The sequence below is a fragment of the Bactrocera dorsalis genome, chromosome 5, assembly GCF_023373825.1.
Source record: "Bactrocera dorsalis isolate Fly_Bdor chromosome 5, ASM2337382v1, whole genome shotgun sequence".
Classification (NCBI taxonomy): domain Eukaryota; kingdom Metazoa; phylum Arthropoda; class Insecta; order Diptera; family Tephritidae; genus Bactrocera; species Bactrocera dorsalis.
The window spans coordinates 4,949,221-4,974,643 of NC_064307.1; the positions used below are offsets into that span (position 1 = coordinate 4,949,221).

The 25,423-nt window shown below is 37.9% G+C and overlaps 2 protein-coding genes across 3 annotated transcripts in view; one reads left to right on the forward strand and one right to left on the reverse strand.

The window, feature by feature from the left end:
• Window positions 1-11,590, forward strand: part of LOC105226479 (uncharacterized) — a 72,577-nt gene extending 60,987 nt beyond the window's left edge. For both annotated transcript variants that reach the window (XM_011205361.4, XM_049457678.1), the window contains exon 6: window positions 9,363-11,590. In XM_011205361.4, coding sequence (XP_011203663.2) covers window positions 9,363-11,389 — 2,027 coding nt within the window. In that variant the 3' untranslated portion in view covers window positions 11,390-11,590. The remainder of the gene's footprint in view (window positions 1-9,362) is intronic.
• A 10,695-nt stretch (window positions 11,591-22,285) lies between these two features.
• Window positions 22,286-25,423, reverse strand: part of LOC105226513 (dual specificity protein kinase splA) — a 73,689-nt gene continuing 70,551 nt past the window's right edge. Inside the window, exon 7 of the mRNA XM_049457684.1 lies at window positions 22,286-23,729. Coding sequence (XP_049313641.1) covers window positions 23,572-23,729 — 158 coding nt within the window. The 3' untranslated portion in view covers window positions 22,286-23,571. The remainder of the gene's footprint in view (window positions 23,730-25,423) is intronic.

The following is a 25,423-nucleotide window of genomic DNA, read 5'->3' on the forward strand; positions in this document are numbered from 1 at the left end:
AAAATAAATGGAATACAGAGAACAGCCTGTGAAGGGGGTTATTAATTCATCTCCAACTGATACACTTAATATAGTTACAGTTCTGCATCTTCTGTTCTGCATAGTCAGAAGATAGGAATAAGTTCAGCTTTCAGAATTAAGGAATTAGGAAGTTGGAGTCGAAAATATTAAGAACACTGCGCCATCGTAAACATAATCAGATTAATTTCTCCTAAGGTTAGATTTCAATAGTTACTTTCGGATGACGTCGACGTGAATGGGGAAGAGGTTTAGTGAGGATATGGGTACCTCTTTTATACCAACGGGTCCAAAATGGACTACGAAGTAGGTGCAGTGATATACTACAATGACCTTGACATTTCTATTTCTATTCGCCTATTTAACTTAGCCAGAATCTTCCAAGTGCAACTTCTAAACATAGAGAAGGCTTTGAAGTTCTAAAATATGTATGAGAGGATATATAGAGTACTTGTATATGAATAGCCAGGCAGCATTGCTTGCCTTGTCGACATCACAGATTCATTCAAACGTAGTCAACAACTACAGAAAGGCTTTAAGCTCATTAGCAGGAAATCTCCACCTTCCACAGTGTCAGGGACATTTTCGGCAACGAAAAGGCAGGCGAATTGGCAAAGTAAGGAGCACCTTTAGACCCCAAAACCATGCTCACAGGGAACAATTAAAAGACAGCTTTGTATACATTTCAAACAAATAGCCCAGAGTAGTTGGAAATTAATAAAAAGCTGCCAGGTAACAAAATAAATATGACCTAAAATCACAGAAATAGAATCAAGGACCTACTATTTAGGACCAGAAAAAGTATATACAGACTTACAGCTACTATGAGTCACTGGCCTTTTGTAGAGCATTTCCCTAAAGTGGACCTGCCTTTTAAAAATATTAGGGAAATGTATTTCTACTATCTTTGGAAATTCCCAGATCGATCTAAAACTCGACACAAAATACTTGGAACCCAACAGGTACCAAACCTTCAATGATTGTCCATAAAAAAGCATAACGCAATAAGTAGTTTCATTGAGAACCCAAACGTTTTGACCCTAACCATGGTATAGCAAGATCATAAGGTCCTACGATTGTGATTCAAAATGGCGGATCCTACGCTAATTGAGCCCATGGTAACAGCACTCCTACCTAGTTCATATAATATGGATTCGCAACATTATACACTGAAAATGTATTCCTAAGACAACATTACATTAACATTTTCCTTATCTAAATTTTTAGTGGATCGACCGTTGTCTTTAAATGGGTGATTTCAAACTCATGTTTAGCAAAATTTAATCCGATAAAAACCTATTTATTTCTATTTGAGAAGATAATCAGTAGGAAATTTTTTAGAGCAAAATGTAAGAGTCTCGAGATAACTGGTAGAGAAATATTTTCGATGACTAGTTTATACTATAAAGTGGTCTAATACGAACTTCAGATATAATTGATATTTTTTTCAAGGCATTGTAAAAGGCAAGCATGACTCTGGAATATGGTAAATTAAATGATGACTTCTTCTGTGATATAAATGACATCTATAACGAATTTATTTGAATCACTTTCAGCCTGTGATGTTCTGCATTCCCTTTTGGCTTATGTTACTGAATATCCTGGTGCTTTAAATACATTTTCATATTTTTTTTTTTTAAATACATTGACTCACTTTTTTCTGCGCCTTAATGGAACCTCACTCCCATTTCACCCATGAGTGGTCACTCTGTGCAGTGCCACCAAATGTGTCGCCAACGTAATTTTTAAATGGAAACACGTTGACATTGAGTTATTAAAAAGGCATTTTTTCTGTCATATGAATGTATTTAAATTAGTGAGGACTTAAATTTGCATTTGCAATGAAATTGTCAAACGTAAAGTTCGTAACACACACACACACACATGCACACAAGGGCTCGTTGGCAGTTGCAGACGTGCAAGAATTCGATGCATAATGTATAATGAATGAATAAAATCGTCGCACTCGCGCTGCCCGCCCAGCGCTGTCACACTTTTTGCAGCGCGGTACTTTAGTATTTCGCTCGGCAAATGTAAAAAAAAAGTCGTGAAATGCTCGTGTATGAATTTTTTGTGTCTGGCGCTTAATTTTTTTGCACTGGCCTCTGGGTGATTTATGAACTTTTTGTGCGCGCCCGGCTGACAGCTTCCACTGACATGTTTGAGCATGTGTGTGTGTGTTGGTTTTTTGTTGTAAAATGCTTAACACGCATGAACATGCACACCTGCGAAAGTTATTACTGAGATATTTTCATTATTCTTGCGTGCGTACTTAAATACATACATAAATATGTGTGAGTGTGTGTGTGTATGTGTGTGCTTATCAGCAGCGCAGAGGTGCGAGCCCTAAAAGCCTTGTATTTGCATATGTATGAGTTCATGTTATTTGCCTTTTTTCTAGATCACCGTGGCAACTTCTACTCGGTTTCATTATGCATTCGCTGAGCAATAATAACAAAAACAAAGCAGGGAAAAATCTGCTACTCAAATAATAAAAGTTTGGTCTATGCTAAATATGTGACAACCAACTGAATAATAAATTATTTGTTTTTATTTGACTTTCTTTGGGTGACTCAGGTCCCTCCATATTCATACCCCTTTCTTATATCATTTAAAATGATTTTTTTTTTGCACACATGGCTAAGTTTTATTTGACTTTCATGTCACACATGCGCATGCAACAGTGTAGAATTGGCATTTGATCCCGGCTTTGCAAAAAACCACTTGAACTTGGCTCCACGAAAACAAAATGTTAAGCCCAACAAGTACGAGTACTTACATATTCAGGAAAATTGAAATTGCCTTAATATACTAGTAATGGACTTAAGTTAGGTTAGGTAAATAAATAGACTGAAATTCGTGAGACCACGAATATTCCCACTTGGACTGCTATGGACGCTTGTCTGTTGTGATAAGCGAAACTCCTAGGTATGAGTCAAAAAGAACATCATATACATATCTACGAAGCGCCTGGAACCTGCCACAAATTTATTCAGCAGATATTACCCTGCTTCAGTAGAAGAAGAAAATGCGTGGATATTTACTCAGCGCCTTCCACCAGGAAAATATGCCATAGGGCAGTATTGATTGACCTACGGCCAAGCCACAAATCTTGGTGAGAAACTGCTTCTCAATGGAGCCTTCAGAGCAATATAACGCAGTCAATGCCTTCTCCAACCTCACCTCAACATTGGGCTTCGATGATAGCTTTCTATACAGGATGAGGCCAAATACTTCTACTTTTCGACAAGGTGAAGCCGAGAGCCCCGCAATGACGGAAGGGGTAAGTCCGGAATTTTGTACCCGTACCCCCTGATAAATAAAACCTGTTCAGTTTTATTTGAATTGGTAACTAGGCCGCTTCTTTTCACCCAGCTAGCTACCGCTTTGAGATACCCTTGTGTTAGCTCTAGGAATTTTCTTCAACCATCAGATCAAGATGCAGAGTAAAGCAGGGTGCGGGGTGTCTCAATTGACCTTTCGTAGTAAACGCGCATTTCCCCACTCCACCACAACAGTTCTGTCGCAGAGAATAGAACATACTATATGTGATGCTAGAGGTTCGATTCGACCTCAAACCTCCGGTAATAAGCTTACTCTAGTAAAGTAGTTTTAGAATGTCCCCTAAGAGTTTATCATCACAGTTATTTTCTAAAAGGAGGCCTTTCTTCATTAGTCTATCTTTTGATCCTTTTAGATGGGCAGATGGCTCTACCCTTTTTTTCTCTTTCTTTTTTCTTTCTCTCTGTGTGATGTCTGCCACTGAGATTTTACTGTTGTCGACTCACTGAGATCTGCAAAGCATTCACAAGTACTGGTACTCAAATTTCCGAATAGTCTAGCCAACGATTCCTCAATGCGCCTTCAAATAAACATTACCAAAATTGTTATACCTTTCTTATTCGATTTGGGCTTAGTTGTTGCTATAAGGTTACTATTACAATGGTAAGAAAATTGTCATCTAAGATTGTCATTAATGTGATCACACATCCACTAACCACGGAAGACCTTTTGCATATTGGGATCAATTCTAGAAGTTTAATATTTCCATGACATAATTTATCGAAATCTAAGTTTCTCTATCTTTGTGTTATTGATCTGCACACGCCCTTTTGAGCGATTGTAACCGTTACTGAATTATGCTTTATTTTCGACCCGCTAGTAGCAAGTTAGATGACTTAACTAACCAGATTCTGTAAAACAGACCTATTATATGTAGACTCACTAAGGTTTTTGAAGTATGCTAATTAGACTGGATCTGCAATTTATATCTTGGTACTAGCGTCGAAATATAAAATAATGAGATGAAGGTCACCGTCTTCCTTCCTCACTCAAACATTAGAACAACTTCGTAAAAGTTCAGAAATGCTTAGCATCCAAAGGCTAGAGCCACATATAGAAAATACTCTCAACTATTCCAGAAACTAATATCGTCAATACTTATTTCCTACGATTTTTGTTACGTTCTTGAGTAAATCGAAAATACTTTCATTGGCGCTGTTAAAGCACTAAAGATCTAACAACAGCGCGAAGCACAGTGACTTCTCCTCGGAGAAATGAAAACACAAATCGCTAACTAAATTCGGTGGCAGTAAAGACAGCTGCATGGCAAGCCGCGGGACAAATTATGGCTAAAATGTGCGCACGTCCGACGAATGATGCCACACACACGCAGCTGAAGAAACGAGGATATGCTCTGCCACAAATACACACGCACATACAATAATATGCACCCAAATGGAAGCCAGGATGCAAACGTTGAAATAACATTTGCGGAAGGCTACAGCAAGCTAACACTCACACACACACGCACACATAACAGCATATGCAAAACAGCACACGCGCGCACCTCAATACCGCAGCAATGCAAACAAGCTCAATACAAATAGGCAACAACAAAAAAGACGTGGCCTGATGCTCATATAAAACCGCTAGAGCAAATATATATGTGTGTGTATGTATTTATATACACATTTCATTTGCATTGAAGCATATTGTGCGATCTAATGTGGTGGCAATGCGTACACAGGGTGTTGTGCTGGGAAAGCCGCTAGATAGGTGTGAGGGAGGGGCGCGCGCGGTGTATTTGAATGCCAACAAAAGTTGTTCGTATAGCAAATCATTTTAATAAACTCCGAAAATACTGAAATTTTAATATAAAACGCAACGATGCGTACGTGCCACACATACACACACCCATACATACACTCCCATAGATTATTGCGAAAAACGGTAGCCGCGAGGCGGGCGCGCAATGCGGTTAAGGCAACGACGGGGCGTGGTGTTGCAAGTGTGCGCACATTAAAACACCAAATGCTTTCAACGCTTTAAAATTAGCGAACGAGTGTAGTAAAAAAGTGGTGCTGCCAGCGAAAACCGCGTAAACGCACACATACACGCATGTGCACACATTAAGAGTACATTTTGGGTTTTCGTTTCATTGGATATATAAAACTACATGCTCACATACTTATGTACATATGTATTTGTGTAGTTAGAAATTTAATTGAGCCGCCTGTGATATCAACCTTTCACTTGAATTGTACTGATCTCTCTGGTAATCCAGTCTCGGAATAAGATATTTCCAATAGAGAGAGGGGTTGGGTGGCAGCTTTCGACTAAATAGGTAGGTTAAGGTATTAATTTTTATACAACATGTTGCTAAAGAGCACAATAGTTTTGTTCACCTAACGGATATATGTCAGAGAACTCCAACGAGTAATAAAATTTTGTTCATAATCGGGATTTGATCCGTTACTCTCCCTGATTCTGTCACTTCGATTCATGTATAGAATCAAACCGTTTGTCTTCAAATCAGCGATAGAGAACAACTTTAAATCACTAGCGATCAGATTTGTTTATGTAGGTTCGCATTAGCAGAAAATGCCCGAAGTGATGCAATCTTTTGCTTCAATGATTGAAATGATCGACAGCGTTCGGTTCGTATATCATCCCCTAAACACTGATTTACTCGTGCACTTCTATTCTATTTCAAATACATACATATGTATGAATATGCATATGTTATATGTATAATGGAAGTTCCATCAATAATGTTTCAAATCAATACAGCAGAAAATTGTTGTTGTTTGCTGTACTCGTAGTTTACCTCCAGTTACACATCGATTCAAACAATCGTTGCAACGCTATGAACTGAAATAATACGATTGGAACCGAAGCCAGCCATACCGTTTACTCGATCGTGATTGCCGAAGAATAGATTGTTCGTGTTGCATCATATCAGTTGACGCTGGCGGGTACTCGAATTGATCGACAATGTTGTCTGTGATGAACTGAATTGATTCGATTGTGTTTTTGGTACGAGTGTTTGTCCTGATTTAATCGTACTCGTTGCAGCTCTCTGATGTATGTATTACCTTAAGCTAATCAAGTAGATATAGGACTGCATACATATCGGGGTGACTGTCACTTTGTCTGTTCATCCGTGCAAGCTGTAACTTGAGTAAAAATGAAGATACATTGATCAAACTTGGTTTACATGCTTCCTGCCAAATAAGTAAGGCGGGATTTCGTTAGAGTAATCGGACCACGCCCACAACACGCCATTAACCTATAACGTAAAAATGTCATGTGTAACCTCAAAAATAAGATATGGAACTCCAATTTCTCACAGGAGATCTAAGTACTTATGGCCGGTAACAGTACTACTGAAAGTGTGATAAATCAGTAACTAAGTACGACAGAAATATAAAATTTTTCAACCGGGATAATATAAGATGGCTTAATGGGAGCTGGAGTAAAAATTGGACGAAGGGTGTGGCACCGCCCACTTTTAATCAAAATCACATATCTCTGGACCCGAACAACATTATTCGACTAAATTCGGTTCGAGACATTCTTCTCATATTCCTATGTCACAGTGTCAAAATGGGTTTGCAGCCACGTCTACTTCTCATACAACACAGTTTTAAATTCCATATGACTGTTTCCTTTCCAATGTACAAATCAAGAAGCAATTAATATAACCAGTTACACACTGTATCTTTGTGTTTAAAATAGAGAACAACTTGACCTACCACCGTATAACTATTGTCAGATTTTTCGAAGATCTGGTTGGCTTTACTCCATATGATTGGTGATGCTATGTGAGCTCCTTGAATGTATTTCAGGGAACATTTTATTAGTATGTGGCAGGTTAATATAGATAAAAACGGTGCGATACTATCCGAACTGTCTTAAAATGCACATGATGCTTCCCGTTTTTCTTGCAAACCTTATGTCGATTACGTCGATCAATGTGTGAGTGATACCTGTATATATGTACGTACCCTTAAGGTATTTACCTGGCTTTGATTCCAGCAAGTTACAAGAGTATAAAATATTCGGTTGCACCCGAACTCAGTAAAAAATTACATGTGAAAGCAGTAGCAAAGTTATCGAGTTGAACTGAAGCAAGAGTGTATACAAAGTCTTGTTAGCACAAGGTTGCACCACAAGTGCTCCCCGTTTGTTTGAGGATCTGGTATAGTTTGTTCGATTCGCGGGAGAGTAACGCTTGGCAAATAGAAAATAGCTAATCATGATTATATGGATGAGGTCCTTATATTTTTTAAATATTTTTTTTGCAAAAGAAGGTTATAGTTATGGAATTCAAAAGAAGGTTTGTGAATCTGAACAGATTTTGTCTCTATTTCGACAATATTGCATTCTTCAGATAAGATTCTGAGTAGTTTTTGGTCGTCAGTCAATTTATGCGGAACAAACCGTGCACACACCTTTCGTAAGCCCAAATGTTGGATAAAATGCGATAAATCGATGTTTTGGAGATGTCCAATTCCATTTCCATGAATTTCAATGATGAAATCACGGATTTTGGTTGGCCCACATATTGATCGTCTTTTATGTCCTCACGACCACTTTGAAAACATTGAAACCACTCGTGCACTCTGCTACGGGATAGGCAATCATCGCCACTAGACTTGTTTCATCAATTGAAACGTTTCGGTAAAAGTTTTACCAATTTTTTTGGCGCCACCAGGGGGCGCTGTTTACTTTGGAATGCACCTTTTATAAGGATTCTAAACCTAATTTAAGTTAAGGCATTGTAAGCCATTCATTTTAATAGAAAAACAGAAAGTTTAAAAAAATTACTATCAAATCAGTGTGAGTAAATACTGAGAAAAATAAACATAAACAGCTGTCAAAGGCTTCAATTTTTTAAGTTCCACTAGCTCTTTACTACTTTTTCATTTTAAATTAAAACTCTATAAAAATTCGTAAAATTTCAAAAAATATAAAAAAAAACTCAAGTCTATATGTAAATATGCACTTACAAACAAATAATCCCGTTTTCCCGCTTTTTCTGCTAAGCAACCAGTTTTATTTTTTGATTATAAACACTTTTAATAAAGCTCCACGTGTGGTTAAAGGCGCCGCGAGGGTAAAAACTTCGACACCGCAAAAAATTACACGTACGAGTAAACACAACCTTTCCAGGTTGTGCGCATTTATTTACATACGATTCGGAATCTGTGTGTGTTTGTTGTAATTACAAGTAATAAAACCAATACAACTGACTTACGGTACACACAAACAAAACCGCTCAGGCGTGAACTGTATGCATGTAAACAATGGCTACCCAGTAAACCAGGATTTGGGGACGTTTTTAGCACAGAGGTTTTAGGAAGGTTCAAATTATAAAAAAAAAAATCGTTTCCATACTTTTTGTTGCCTCAATAGTAAATGCTTAGGTTCCAGTAATACAACGAGGATATTACTGTATCTAGCCTTCAATGATTTTTCCAGTCCTCGAAACAGTTATCATAAGTACTTATTGGGATAGCCTTCAACTCCTTCAGCGAATTTATTTGAAGAGCCTCGCGGGAGATGTTGAGCTCTCTTGTCATCTCTTTAACGCTTCCCTGACGATTTTCAAGGATCATATTCCCTTTTTGATATTTTCATCAGTTGAAGAGGTCGAAAGTCGTCCAGAACGATGGTATGTCTTCAACGATCTCTCGACTATCTTTGAAGGCTTTGTACTCGTACCACTCGTGGGCTGGTATTTTTGATAAAACTGAATCAAGGTAAGACTTTCAACATTCGCAACGATTCCGCACAGGAAATTTGATACGAAATTCAAAAATCGATTTCTTTGTTCGATGTTAAAGTTCTTCTTTTGTTCATTGGGTAACGCTTTTGTTTGAGTAATACATATTTATATATTTCGGTTTACACGACAAACATGTACATAGACATAGGTACGAAAATACACATAACATATAATATAATTATATTTATAGGAACTCATTAAAGTACTTCTTGTATTTCACTCCACTTGTGTTTTCCTCCAAGTAATTGCACTTCTTTTTCTTTGTGCGCAGACGAATCGTATCAGCGGACAGCGAAGACAATTGGCGCGCATACTACTGTGGCAGGCGTAACAACAACAACGGCAACAAACAAGGATACGGGCATATCTAAAGCAAGAGATTTCCATTCGAATGCGCGACACTCGAAGAAATTAAAGGGCGACTTCAGTGGAGACGGTGGAGGAGGGGTTGCGGCGACAGGCGGGAAGATTGAAACAAATAAGCAAGCAAACGCCAATTGTGAAGATAACGAGACGGACGTGGAAGCACAACTCGTGTGGCTGGAAAAGATCTACGCGCTCAACAAGCAGCTGCAGCGCGAGGAGGAGATGCTGCTGAAGTTGCACGCAAAAATACGAAAACATCAAGTGAAACGTGCCTACCAAACCAAACGTGAAGTGTTGCAACAAATTGAGAAATTGGATGCGGAGTTGACGTTGCAATGTTGTGACATACGCGCCGTCGAGAGCAAATTGCACGCGTCCAACGAGCAACTGAAACAGAAGCTGGGCGTGTTGGAGCGGCTGAGTCAGGAGTTTCTGCAGACGATGGAGACGCCGACGGCGGAGGAGGGGCTGCATGCAGATGCGGCTGACGTGACGGTGGCGGTTGTTAGTCAGATGCCTGCTAATCGAATGCCAGATGTAATTAACAATGACGGGCACAATCTAGCAACAATGTTGCCTGCCACGGAGGTGACAAGACCGAGGGAACTGCGAGTGGCTGATGTGTCGTTGCATGCTGCGAAGCAGACGACAGAACAGCTGGCGGCGCAAGAAAGTTGCCAGCTACAGCAAAGTGGTGGCATGCAAGAAGCTGTGTGGCACTTACAAGATGAAAATATGGACTTGCCACAGACAATGCACGCAACCGCCGCTCATGCCAATAAAATTAAGGAATTGAGTGAGCTAAAGCAAACAAATACAACAGCAATGACAACAACTCAAATACAATCAGCTGCAGAAAACGAAATAACAACAACAACAAATGCGCCGACATTGAGGCATGCAACGACGCTGGTATCAAAACTGACAGCGACAAGTTGTACCCCATCATCGTCACTGTTGTCGTCAGCCACACAAACGGCAGCCGTAACGACAACAACAACACCTTCAGATACAACAACACACGCGCTATCAACCGACAAGGCAGCCGTAACTGCATGCAACATGCCAGCTATGTCGCCGGCGGATGAAAAACAAACCACAGCACTACATCTTCTTCAGCCACAGCATCTGCAGCAACAACAACACCAGCAACAGCAACAACGAGCGCAGCAAAAACAATTACCAGCGGCGGCGGCTGAAGACGGCAATAACTCACAACAATGTGTCGCCGCTGATGACTTGCTCGTCGATGCACTGGCAGCCGTTGGCGGCGTGGCACTTCCGCAAAGCAATTATCCAATTAGTTGCATTAATCAAGCGGCCATACACGCCACCAGTGCGCTACCAACACAGCCGAGTGTTGTTGCAGCTGCAAATTTCACAGCGCCTGAGCAAGCGTTGCCAACAGGCGCAGCAGTATTGCCAGCCGCCTATTTAACGTCTTCAGCTACGCACTCCGCGGGAAATATAACAAGCTTGCAACAACAACAGCAAGTGCAGTTAGTGGCGCAACCGCAATTGTTGCCGCAAAGACAATATTTGAGCTACATGAATGCTAGCTGCTTAAGCAACAACAGCAACAGTAACGATGTCAGCAGCAACAACAACATCAATACCAACAACAAGAACTTATTACCGCCCTCACATGCCGCCCACACGAAAACGCTGCAGAAACAAATGTTCGGTCCGAAATCTCTCAATCAACGGCAGCCAACTGCAGCGCCGCCGCCGCCTAAAACAATACACACCTCAGCGACAGCGTGGACCACACCTACCGCCCCCATGACAACGCCCATGCTTGTGGGAGCGCATAACGGCTTCAGCATGCCATCAATATTAGCACCTCTCCGTCCGACGACGCCGACAGCACTTTCGGCTGTACCTGTGGTTCCGTCGGTTGTGGACATCACGCAGCTGGGCACACTGGTCTAAAGATAACGATGGGTTACTCGGTTGTTTGCTGACCAGCAACCGCACATTTGCGCAGCCAGTGGGCAAAGGAGCGCGCCTTGAGTGCTCAATACAGCTGGTGTAGGTTACACGGTGACTATAAATTGTTGCACAGTGTTTTGGATTTAGTTCATCAACAACTAAAGTATATAGAAGGAAAGTTTTTGAAAAGAGATTTTAAAATTATCTAAAGATTTTGAATTTCGAGTTTGTAAAATGAGGCCAGGAAAATGAATAGTACTTAAGGAAATGTTCCGTTGCTCAATTAAAACCCATCCAATCGGAAGCACAACTGCGATGCAAAATTGTTTAAGGATTTCAAAAACCAAGTCTGATAATATTGAAAATTATTACCCTCGCTCTTCTGAGCGCGTTAGAAGTTATTGTGCATGTCCTCCATTTTTTCTCATCAAAACTAACAACTACTGAGCGTAAATGGCTCTCAGACCTTGCTGGTACCATCTAAAATTTTTCCAGTGCGACTCAACCCCTCACTTTACATCGGGAGTCATTTTTACAAAAGCTCGGGTAAAGACAATTTTTAAAGTTTCAAGGTCGCTGATGTCATATTTGTAGATTTTCTTTTCAATCGGATTTATATATGGCGACTCTGGTGGTGAATTTTGTTGTCTGGAGGTATTATACAGAAGCCACTTTCGAACAACGTGCGCATTGTGCTTTGCTAATACTTTCTAATACTCAAACTATACACAATTGCCTTCAAATTATATTCCAATATGTCCAACTATCCACAATTGTCTTCAAATGTTCCAATATGTTTTTATAAACATAGCGGTCCATAGTACCAAGTGTCCGACTCTAGATGAAGCCGTGTCACTCCAAGGCTTAGCGCTGAAGTCTCCATATTTGACTTTGATATTCTTGACATCAAGCACAAAATTTGGTTTTCTCCGAACTCTAGATCGGTCATCACTTTCAAAAGTACATATTATACCATACTTGCTTCCGTCAGTAAGAAGGCGTAAGTGCACTTTTTTCCTTGATTGTATATGTCAAATACGAGTATGAAGTAAGAAAGCGTTTATGAAAATTCATTCGGTATAAAAATGAATGGTGGAAGTATATTACCTCTTTTCTCCAATATATTAAGAAGTATCTATTAGCAATTATCATTTAATCAATGATCTCAAACTCGTACGTTCTAGCAGTTGTTATTGGTCTATTGAAAAGTCCTCGGCCTGTCTTAGTAAATCACATAAAGGTAGGCAATAAAAATTATTTCATGGGCATCCCAAAATAAAGACGCCATATCCTTATCAACCGATTGTTGCCTCTTTCCACGCTTTGGAGCGAGCTTATCGTTTGTAATCCACCCGTATGACTGTCGATTGGTCTTCGGAGTCAAATGATGGGGCCATGTTTCATCCACTGTCACAAATCGACGCAAAAACTGTTATTTATTACGCTTGAACATTTCCAAGCACTGCTGTGAATCATCAACTCCTCGCTGTTTTTGGTCAAAAGTGAGCTCGAGCGACAAGCACTTTGCACAGAGCTTTCTCATACCCAAATATTCGTGAATGATATGATGCACGCCTTCAGTTGATATCTTTAGAGGGCCTACCATCTCGAACAACTTCACTCTACGGTCATCTAAAATTATTTTGTGGACTTTTTTGATGTTATCGTCTGCAACAAACTCTTTTGGGCGTCCATTGCGTTCACCACGTCTAAACTTTGCATACCAATCCTTGATGGTTGATTTTCCTGGGGTAGTGCCCGGAAACTGGTAATCAAGTCAAGTTTTCGCTTCACTCAAATGACATAACTCACAAACACGCACTTTTTGAAAGTTAGGGCTAAATAAAAATCTTATGAATTCTAGTAGCGCCATGTATGTGTCAGGCCGTGAACTTTTTATTTTACCTGTTTCATATAGGTCAATGGAGAAGTTCGGAAAAACACCTATAATTTTATTTTGCAATTATTTTATTTTTTTAATAATTTTATTGTCTGTAGGAAATAATTGCACACAAATTGAAAATTTGCGATTCTAAGGCACTGTGCAGCAACGTTTATTGTCACACGCCGTTTTCGTATCTTCCTGGCTGCGCCCGCGGCAATGGCAACGCTGTGGAACCACTTATCATTAAACGTTGGGAATTTGCGGTGACGCTTAAGCGGCATTACAATGCATAAATATATTTAGATATTAGTGGTTTTACATACATATACTTGTACATATTTTTATAAGGACTTGGCCACCAGGCGTGCCTTGGTGTCTTTTGATGCTCGCTTTTTAGCAATTTTCTTTATTTTCCACACATTTTTCTCAACTCTACAAAGTGACCTTACTTACGTGTCGTTTATGGCACATTTTCATTTACATACACATATATATATACATATGTATACATATATATAGTAGCTTCATAAGTATGTATTTAAGTAAGTTTGTGCGGGCATTTGTGTATTTGCAATGGAAATTTTTTCACAAAGAATATAAAATAAAATGTGGTGTTTGTAGTTGTGTGCGTATTTATACAACGATTATGTACATATGTAAGCAAACGTATTATTATGTAATCTTATTTATGAATTCTATTAAATCAATGTAAATACATACGTTTTTATTTCGCTCGATGTAAATGTAAATGGGTGTGTACAGCAACCCATATTCGTTTCCATGAAAATATTGCGTGGGTTTGCAAATATACACGTGCACATACATATACATGTATGTGGTGGGTGGGTGTGTGTGTGTGTGAAGCCCTCAGCAGCGTGTTTTTGCGCGCTTTTCTATTTTTTTAGTGAATATTTGTGGTTATTATGCGCAACAGCCGAAAAAATGGCAAAGTAATATTATTTAATGAATTTAAATGCCGCCTCACGCACACAAAAGCACATAGCAACACACTCGCACACACACACCCACACAATATTTGTATGATTAAATTTTGCCTTTGAATATGTACCAAATTGTTGTTAATTAACCAAATAAATTTGATTATACATATGTGCGTATGTATGTATTTTGAATGATCGCGGTGTGGACCAGCATTTAAATGCTGATTTTGTGGTTTTTGCTGTTGTATTTGCGCCATTTGTTTGATTTTAATTTAATTTCCGCTCCGCCATTGACATTCTGTATTTGTTTTTGCACACTAGTCGTCGCACAATTATCGCAGCAGCGTGCGACCAAACAAGTGCATGCTCAAATACACACGCACACATTCACAACTACGCATAAATGTATGTGTATGCATTGTTGCATTACGGCTTTGACGATTGCAAACGCTAGTTTTATTGATTTCCATTATAATTTCGATTGCTGATTTATTACTCCGCGGCTGACCACGATTGTGCGGTTCGTTTGTTTTGTTTTTGCTTTTGGTTTTGCTTATCGCGCTTTTTAGCCAACTGTCACATTCGCAATAGAGCGCCCACTCATGCAACTACAGTGGGAAATTTGTTTTATTGGAGCGTTGCTCCTCCAGACTTTCCGTTTTTGTTTTCTTCCCATTTTTCTTTCACTCTCTTCCCATTTTCATTGCTCCCGCAATACCTTCACAGATCCCACGTACCCATACCCCTGTCCCCTCCCTCGCTCTTCTTAGTTGCTGTCTGACCCTTTGCGGCGCTTTTGTGTTTAGTGTCTGCGGTAGCTCTGGTGGCTTTGTTGCTTTTGTTGTTGGCTGTATGCTCACCAGCGTGCATTAAGTGGTGCTCATCAATTCGTAACATTCCGTTGGGGATCACAAAGCATTGCTGCAAATTGTGGGTTCGAATTTGTGTATTCTGCTCGGCTGTCTGTGTGTGTGTTGAGTAACTATGTGTGCGGTCGTTCCGATGGATTAAGCGCGTTTGGTCGTCGCTCGTTTGTCGAATTCTAATGCGGTTAAGTGCGCGCGTGGCTTTGTTACTAATGCATACCCTATAGGAATTATGGTAGTGAAGTAGGATCAAACGCGGTTCGGTTCAAAAGACTCCACAATGGTTTCTGCAAGGAGAGTTTATGCTCAAGGTTAACCACACCGATAATGAATGCTGATATGAGAAATTAGTGGCGCCGAGCCCCGGGAAGTGGCTATGCTGGCTAGGTCATGTCGTCCAAATGAATGAGAATGCTCCAGCTCTGAAAGTATTCGATGTAGTACTCACCGGGGGAAGCAAAGGAAGAGAACAACTTCAACTCCGTTGGAGAGCTCAGGTGGAGAAGGACCTAGCTGCACTTGATATGTCGAATTGGCGCCAAATTACGAAAAGAAGAAACGACTGGCACGCTGTTGTAAACTCGGCTATAACCGATAGCGGTATCTACGCCTATAAAGAATAAGAAGCTCCTAGAATGGTCAACATAAATCGGAGCCCAAATGGATAAATCGAGGCGGATCACCTGGCCTAGTGTGTAAAAGAAGTAATTGGTCATCTTTCATAATTAATCTGAGGCATCCTATTGACGCAGCCAACTTAGATGGTGTCGCGAAGGTGGGTAATTTTTTTGGAACTTCACTGTACTCCTATAATCTAAAACCCTTATTTTCAATATTTAATATGATTTGTTAGTTATTATCCAATACTCTCTTAAATACAACTACCTCGTATGCGGAGCCTAAAAAATACCAACCGGGAAAATGTTCAAATGGTCTGATGGAATCTACAGAAGAGTTCACCCAATGGGATTCGACACAGTTTCAAAGAAAACAGTCAAAATCGTTTGAAGTAATGTTGCCAGAGGATCAAATATCTGGATCGAAAAATTTACGGCCATTAAATCCCGTTAACGCGTTTTCGTCTAAAATTTTCTAAAAAGTAGAAAGCACCGTTCTTCTTATGACAAATCCCAGCCGATTTTGAAGTATTTTATTTGTCTCGAAAGCATTTCTTTGATGTAATATTTGTTACATATATAATAAAAATTGATGTTTAATGCAAAAGTTTTGCCTGAAACCTCAAGGTCTGACAGGTTCTGTACATTCCGCAGCGATTTAAAAACCTCTTTTTATTACAATTAATGCCAAACGGTAACTACAACAGATTGTTTAATGATGGCTTTCCTACACACCATTCATACCCACTCACTCTTCCACCAATTTAGTTAGCACTATTGGCATGGTACTTGCACATGAACACATCGTTACTAAATATTCGGCAAAGCATTTGCTCGACTCTCGAATGAAATTAATTCGCCTGCAGTTTACGGTGTTCATTATCGAGTTTTGCATACCGAAATTCATGGCATTTCCAGCGAGCAACGCATCTAATGTGCAGTTCAAGGAGAAATTATTGTCGTCATATATGAATAAGGTCTGCGGATATTGAAGTGATGACTCATTTAGCGAAGCCTTTCGATACTGTTAATGTGGTCGGTGAGGATTAATCGGAAATTTCTGGTTTCGACGATGTCAGCGATGCGCACAAAACCATAAATGAGAATAGTGGCTGATAATAACCAAATAAATATTTATGCGACCGTCTGAGTGGAAGAGAATGCCTTTTGTGAGTGTTAGGAGCAATGGCTTTGTATTGTTTGGATGATATTTCTGGTACTGAGAATTGGGTGTTGTAATAACAATATAGACCATACTCTACTGGGACAAAATAAGCTTCTGCCTTGAATATTATTTTTCTGTTGATTCTGAGATCCTCTAAAGCCATTGGCCACGAAAAATGTGAAAAATTGTACTTCGGTATGAACTTCACAATGAATATTCAAATTTTTATAAAAAGCTATCTGAGGTTAGTTTTTCGATATTCTAACTAAGCCTAAAATAAGTCACTTATTTTGTAAAGTTCATGAATAATTAAATATCTCAACTCTCTCTGTGAAACAAATACAAAAATGGTTTTTCTTTAATAGGCAAATATTGAAATCCAAGCAGGATAATTATAAACTATTTCATATGTGTCGGTGTGTGCTCGATAACAAATTATCTTTGTTAATTTGTTGTTGGTATGCAGAAAATGCATATGAGTGCGCAGTTATTACTCTCCACTGCACGCTACTTTCACTAATTGGTTAAATAGGCTTATTCCAATGGCTAAACTAATAAAAATTTAATTACTCTACAATTAGGCAAATATTTTAAAAGACCATGTGAAATAATTGAATGAGGTTGATTGAAAATTTCGACTTCACACAATGGCATTACCGTGGCAATTTGCTTTGGCAAACTGAACACACAGAATATTAGTCGCTTAACTGTGAGTTAAATGAAATGCCGACGTAATTAGGTAATTTGCAATTGTTTGTGTTTTAATATGTTAAATTCGTAATCACAAAGCGTAATTACGAAATCGATTTGAATTTACAAAATATTTAAAATTTATTTAATAGGATTATCAAATGCCTATTAGCGCTCTTAACTATTGAACTTAAAATATTTTTTGAACATAATCAGAGAACAAACTATTCGTGGACGAACTAGTAACCGGATAGCTGCCCATGTGGATATGAACAAGATTTTACTGTTACAGCTGAATTAGCGGAACTTTACCTTTTCGTAAGAGTTGGACGTTTTTATGCAAGAAATAAAGTTGGTCGAGTATCCTGCAAAGAACACAACTGTTTTATGTTTCCTGAACGACACAGTGGAGTAAATTGCATTTCAAAATTTGTTTTTAAGAACACTCACATAGATACAGCTTTTTTTGAACCTTCGCATGCTACGTTAACTGTTATTGATAGAAAACAAGCTTGTCAAAGGACAAAATAGGTAAGACATACTCTGGTGTATCATCTGATGCATATATAGCTTTTAAAGGTAGCAATTAATTTTCGGATTTACTCTTGAAAATAAATATTCTTTCACGATTCCGAATTAAGTCTTCGATGTGCCAAGTAGTGGACAAATAGTGCACAGCATGCAACCATGAGCTCTTGGTTCTAATCAACTCATTATTACGGAATCTATGTATTAAATTTTAAAAACTAAACTTCAACTTAAAGATCGCTAGCACTAAACCGCTTCTAATCCAATAGTCTCAGTAGTTAGAATGATCCGTAGAACATATTCCGCTCATGCGATTTTACAGAAAAAAGTTGACCCGCACTAATGCACATGCATGTAAATCCCAAGTACATATATTGGAGAATATTCTCCGAAAATTTGAAGTTGGTTCGAAAATAGTTTTGAAGATATGAATGTGTTTGTAAGAAATGAATAAATCAATGTAATCGGCTCCAAAACATTAAATGAATGTTTCTTGAAAGGCTGTTTTCAGTTTCTCGAACATGCAAGGACCGATCAACTTGAAATCTTCACGCGAGTTACTTAGTCAGGTAATAATTGAAAAAATATTCCATTTTTTAGGCGGCTTAAACTCAAGCTACCGGTTTCAAAAAATCAATTTTTTATTGTTTTATTAGTCTTTAGCACCTCTAAAATATTTTCCTACATTTTCAAGTTGATCCGAGTAAAAGTTTTGGAAATACAGCCTTCAGAACTTGTGCGCTCGAGGCTAGATAGACTAAGTGTACCCTCTTTAAACGCATTTTTCTTGAAACTGTCTTTTTGAAGCCGGTTGGCAAGATTTCTCTGGTACTACATGACCGATGTTCATGACACAGGTCTTTGAGATACAAGTTTTAAAGAATTGGACGAAGGATATTTTTCGATTACAACTATTTGAAAAAAAATGACGCGGAATTTTTACTGCAGTTTTAATTTTTTTGTAAAAATGTCTGCCGAAAATCCAATTTTAATTTTTGTCCCTTCGTCCAAGTTCTAAGTTAAGGTTTTAACTGAAATACGTATTTTTTTCACATAAGATGATCCTGTAAGGAGCTATCCCGCCAACGCGGGCGCATCTTTTTTCCGAGGGATCACCAGAAATGGCGTCGCAATCCTGTTGTAAACAAAAACACGCATGTTTTTGGTCCTACAGGTGGATATAACCCTTTAAGAAAAGTAAACTCAGTGAACCCTTTTTGCAGCCTGATTATAGGTTGGCATTTTTCAATTAATCCTTCTCACCTTTGGACACAATAATCCTCAGGTTGCGGTGCAAACCTCAATTAATTTCTAACAATCATCTTTGGGAGTTTACTGCAAGAAAATCAGATGAAAAGTACCCGAATGAGTTAAACCGCGTCCGTTTGTCCAAATATTAGCATTTGCTATCTATATTTTTGTGGTTTAGTAAATAAAAAAAAAACTAATTCAGTAGAGCTTCATAAAGACTAAAACAACAATTTTTTAAATTTATTTTCTATTTTTGATTTATTTCATTTCAATTCTTTTATTTTCCATTTTCTTGTTTACATATGCATTTCATTATTTTTATAACTATATATTTTATATGTTTCACACACACTAATGTAAATTATTTTCGTTACGGCTTTCAAATGTTGAAATTCATTGCCGGTTTATCGCTATTTTTCGAGTGTGAGAGGGAACTAGAGAGAGAGAGAGCAAGACAAATTCTGCTTACTTGCAAAATCAAATGCAGCAGTTTTGCTTGAATTTAAGTTCTAGCATTTTAAATTTAAAAATGTGGCAGCTTTGCGTAAAATTATAAAAACAAAATTGGCAGAATATATTTACATAATAATTTTCATAAATTCGTTGTCACATCAAGTGTCAAAAAAAGCTACCCTCAGTTCATTTTTATTTACTTTTTAAGTTTGTATATATGCAGAGATGTTGCCTGTGTGTTTGTTCAACAAAATGTTTATTTTGCCAAATCATTTTAAATATATATAGTATATATATCTACAGATACTTACATATTTATGGAGTTGGCTTTTTGATCTTTGACTTTTGTGATTTTTTCGTTTTATTGAAATCTGTTGGTCTTTGCTGTCTTTATTTTAATTTATTTTATTTTGTGTCTTAGCTCAAACTCACTGAAACGTACTTTTTTAACTATTTAAGATGCTTAGCGCCATCTCTTCAACTTGAAGTTGACTTTTATTATTGTTTTTGTAAACGCATCATCGCCTTTCACCTTTCACACTACGCTTTAACTATCTTCAGCTTAAATATTGTATATTATTTTTAAGGAGAAATTTTATTTCATAATTTTTTATAGCTAGAGTTCTTATAAATTTGTTTAACATACAATCTTCTTATGAATATAAATGGTATTCTAGATATATGGATATATACAAATGCAAGTTCGCTTTTATATGTGTGTATGTGTGAATATGTCGTTTCATATGTTCATAAATGCATGTATATTTAACTATGTCTGCGTTAACTTCCCTATTTTTAAATAAAAAATATATTCTTTACTCAGTATACATAAATTTCCTTTACAGTTATAACTGTAATTCTCGTTTCATTGGCAATATTTTATTGCTCAATCGTTTTTAAACTACAATTTACCTACAGTTGCATTGAATTATGTTTGTATGTGTGCACGCACATTTAACGCAATCATATTTATTCACTGCATTTAACAAAAATAATTTACCTCTCCGGATTTCGCATTCTTTTGGAGAATTGTGGTATTTTATGGGAGTGCAAAGGTTGTCCGCCGGTTTACATATATTGGAACAGATTGCTCTTAAACAATTTAAGAATTGCTTAAAGAATTTGAGTTCAGAAAATATTTAACATGAATCAGTAATAATTGAAATATACAAAGAAACAAGTTAGGAAGGGCTAAGTTCGGGTGCAACCGAACATTCGAAATTCACCCGAAGTTCGAAAATATTTATAAGTAAATATTATATACGTCGGACCACAAATTCTCGGTCCGATTCAACTCATTTTTGACATACAGACATACCTATATAAGAGAAGGATTATCCCTTAATTTCAGATATATATATCACACATTTGCCGACATTTTCGACCAAAAAACGAATATAGTTGATTTGTGTACTGGAAACTGAATGAATCCAGTCCGATTTCGCCCATTTTCACACTGTGACATAAGAATGTAAGGAAAATGCCACGCACTATATTTTGTCGAAATCGGTTTGGTCGAGTGCCGAGATATGGGATTTCACCAAAAAGTGGGCGGTGCCACACCGTCCCCGGTTCCCATTGGCAAAATGATCACGAATAACCAATGCAGTATGAGATGGTGCAAAAACCAAAAGTTTTCGGCCCGCAATTCTGGCCTCTTGAGGCGAATGGCTTCACGTAAATGGCGCATAACGCTCAAATAATGTTCTTTGTTGACAGTTTGGTCCAGCGGAAGGAATTAATAATGCACCACACCACGATAATCGAAGAAAACTATCAACAGGAACTAGAATTTTAGCGACTTTGACGTGGTTTTTTCGGTTTCGGCTCGCCTTTAACAAGATATTCGCTCGATTGATCGGTTGTTTCGGGATCGTAAGCATAGATTCTAGTCTCATCTGCACTTATGATGCGTTTCATTACGTGTTGATACATAGATTCACAGCTGTTAACACGAGTGTTTTTAGAACCATTCGAGATTTGACTCTTCTCAAGCCCAATTCGTCTTTCAAAATTGCTTGCACCGATCCAAATGATATGCCCAAGCTATTAGCAATGTCTCTAATAGTTAATCGACAATTTTCAAGCACCATTTCTTTGACTTGTTTGACGTGATCTGTCGATGTTTTTGGCCCATTTGACACCACACTTTTCTCAACATTCTCACTACCGGCTTTGAACTTGTTATACCACTTGTAAACACTTTTAGAAGACAGAGTTGGATCCACAAAGACTTTTTGCACTATCCTCAATGTTTTTTCAGGTGAAATTTTATTCCGCAAACAAAATTTAATCCAACTTCTTTGTTAAATAATTTAAGGCATAGTAAAAATCGAAGAATTCACCATTGGAGCCTCACAAACTGATGATTGAGAGATTGTGACGCGTCATGAATATTTGAGTATAATCCCAATAAGAAGAGGGAATCTTCGGAGTGGAAGAATGAGCAAATCCAAGCAACATGCAGCTTGACTCTCAATGATATTCCGGAGAATGAAAGTTTTTAAGGAATTGTAACCATTGGCTCAATAAATTTTTTGAAATCGACTCAGTCCCATTACTTTCGCGACAAACCCTGTATAACTAAAAAGAACCTAAAGAGAGACGTAAAGCAGCGAAAACATAACTGACTAACGCCGGTGTGAACATCTCTGTAGCGCTAATATGAATATGTTCGTTTGTCATGGGTGGAATTCGCCTCAGCAATAATTCAATAAATAATATTTGCTTGTGTTTTGCGATATTTATTTAACTGTTATTCGCTAGAAAATACATGCGTGTAGTTTATTTCGCGAAACGAATAAAAAAATAACCTCAAAATAATTGTTTAACAATTATTAATTTTATTCACCAATTATAACACATTCAAATTCGCATTTTGCACACAATAACATCACCAATTTGCTGTTTACACTATTATTTTGCAGTTCACATGCGCTGCATATGCGCGTTTTTACCGTTATTTACAGTTTTTCCCACTGCAATTAGTTGCTGTGTTGTTGTTTATTTTGTGTTCGTTTTGATATTTTTTCAGTGCTGCCAGCCAGTTGGAATATTCAGTGCATATATTTGACTTTTTCGCTTGAATTATGCAACGATGATTTGCACTAATCCCCTTCGGGTGCATAAATTGTCAAAATATTTCGCCCGACTGGCTGCGCGGCTGCGCTCGCTGGCGTACTGTTTGTGCAACAACTTAAATTGTTTGGATTCAGCGGGGATTTGGCGCAACGTTTTGTCGACTTTTGATTTTAATTTCAGTTTTAACGCAAATTCTCGCCATTGATTTGTATTTTTGTTGTTATTTTTACTATTTTATGCTTTGCATTTTCGTACACATATGTCTGTAGACATATGTACATATGTTTGTATTGTTATTTGTAAAAAATGTGTTTCACGCTTATAATAAATGAACTCTGTGGTTTCACCCACTCCTCGTTACACACACAAACATACAACTGATCATGAAAATAAATTCACTTTTACACATTTTCTCTTAATTTCTTTATAAATTCAACTTTTTGTCCACTACCTTATACAATATAACTATAGGTATGTATGTATATATGTATGCAAGTTGTCTTAATTATCGCTTCGTTAACTAATTGCTTCAATTAAATGTCACATTAATTTACTTAAGCTACTTAATTAGTGAAATTATAAAAATTCAACTATAACGCTGCTCGGTCCTCCGTCTGCCGGGCAGTTGGCGCCTCCGCCAACGCATACTTGCCTTGTTGGTTAGGACTTCGTTTGCGCTATCCCGTTTGGCTAATTGAGTAACTTTTACCTGTGCACAAGCGTGTACGGCTGGTGTGGGGCGTGCAGCAGCAAGAGCAGCAACAACAGGCTGAGCAACGCGCAATGCACGACCAACTGCTGGTGGAATGCGCTAGGAACCGTGGGTGCTGCGGCGCCGTGATGCAGTTCGGCGAAACTTTCACCTATACACAGTCGAATGATAGCGCGGAGGTAACGGTGAACACGGAGTGCGAGCGGCGCCGGAAGTGCCGGATGCGCATTAAGTCGTCGTCGCAACAGCCGGTGCAACAGCAACGCAATCAATTGTTGCATGAACGGCATGCGATAATGCAGCAGAGTGAGAAGGAGAAGAACAAGAATAAAGCAAATAGCTTTGTTATAAATAAGTTATGAAAATACATTATTAGCGGAGTATATCTGTTTGCAAGTATCTGGCTTGGTAGATGAAGGTTGGATAATGCAAGTTGAGTAAGAATTTGTGGATTGCGCTACACAATACTGAGGAGTGTAAGAATGGGGTGATGATGGCTTGAAGTATAAAATGATTAGTGGAAGTGGCAGTGAAATTACTTTATTTGCATTTCAAGTGTGAAGGAGGGAAATGCGAAGGAAATGAAAATCAGTATTAATTTGTGTAAGATTAAAATAATTCGTACATTAAAGAGGAGGGAAATGTTGCGGGCTTAAAAAAATAGCGATAGTTCGAAAATAAATAAAATCAACGAAATAGCAAACTTTGAAGAGTGGCGTATCGAACAGACAATTGGCATAAATTTGATAAACTGCTATAATCAAATGAAAAAATAGAACACTAAGAAGTTACAATTTCGTGTTATTTTTAAACCAATTGAATTAGCGCCGAAGTAAGTCATCCAATACAAAGAATATATAAAATAAAATAAAACAATAATAATAATGATGTAGTAGTGTTCTAATACTAATATTCAGGTTGAAATGAAAGAATTGAAAAATATAATTTCTAGAAAGATAATAATGCAATGAATGGACAAACTTAAATAAAAGGGTTAGATATCCCCTTTTTGAATACCTGTCTGGTTGAAAGTTTTTCTTTTACAAACCAAAGTGAATCTAAGTACGTAGGTTGGCTTTTATTTATCACTTTATTTGTTTAAAAATATTCTTCATTAGGATCTATGCACTTTTGCATGTGTTTGAACCAATAGTCAAAGCATTTTTGCCATTCTGATTGAGACACCTCCAAAACATGGGTTCTAAAGCGTCAACTGCCTCTGCAGGTGTGCAAAGTTGGGTCTTTACTTATATTTTATATACAGGGCTAAAAAGAGGTCATTCGGTGCCAAGTCAGGACTAAATGGAGGATGACTTATCAAATCGATGTTTTTAGTGCGCAAAACTGCAGTCGTTTCAGTCGATATGTGAGAGCTCGCATTGTCGTGGAGTCATCCGTTTTCGGCGATTGGTTTTCTTGATTTCTTGAAAGACAACTGGCAAACATATAGTTGTCCAATACACAGAATTTACTGTTCTGCGTTGTTCTAGAGGCATGGTGCTAAATTTAACAATTCTCTCACAAAATTGATTGGAGCTTCGTCATAAAAAATTTAATTAAGTTCGTCGCGAAGAATATTTACTGTTACTGTAAACAACACAAATAGAGCTCGTATGTCACGATAGATTTGTAAGTTTCCAGAAAATACCTACAGAAACCTTGAACAAAAAAAGTTTTTTTTTGATAAAAAAGGAAATGAAATTGATAAAAAAAAATCTAGAATTAGGATATAAAATTGTTTACATGTTTTTTCCTGAGAGCCAACTGATATATAATTTGACCGGATTATGAGTTAGCAGATTTACTACCAAGGAAATTGTCAATCAGACTAAAATGAGGAAATAT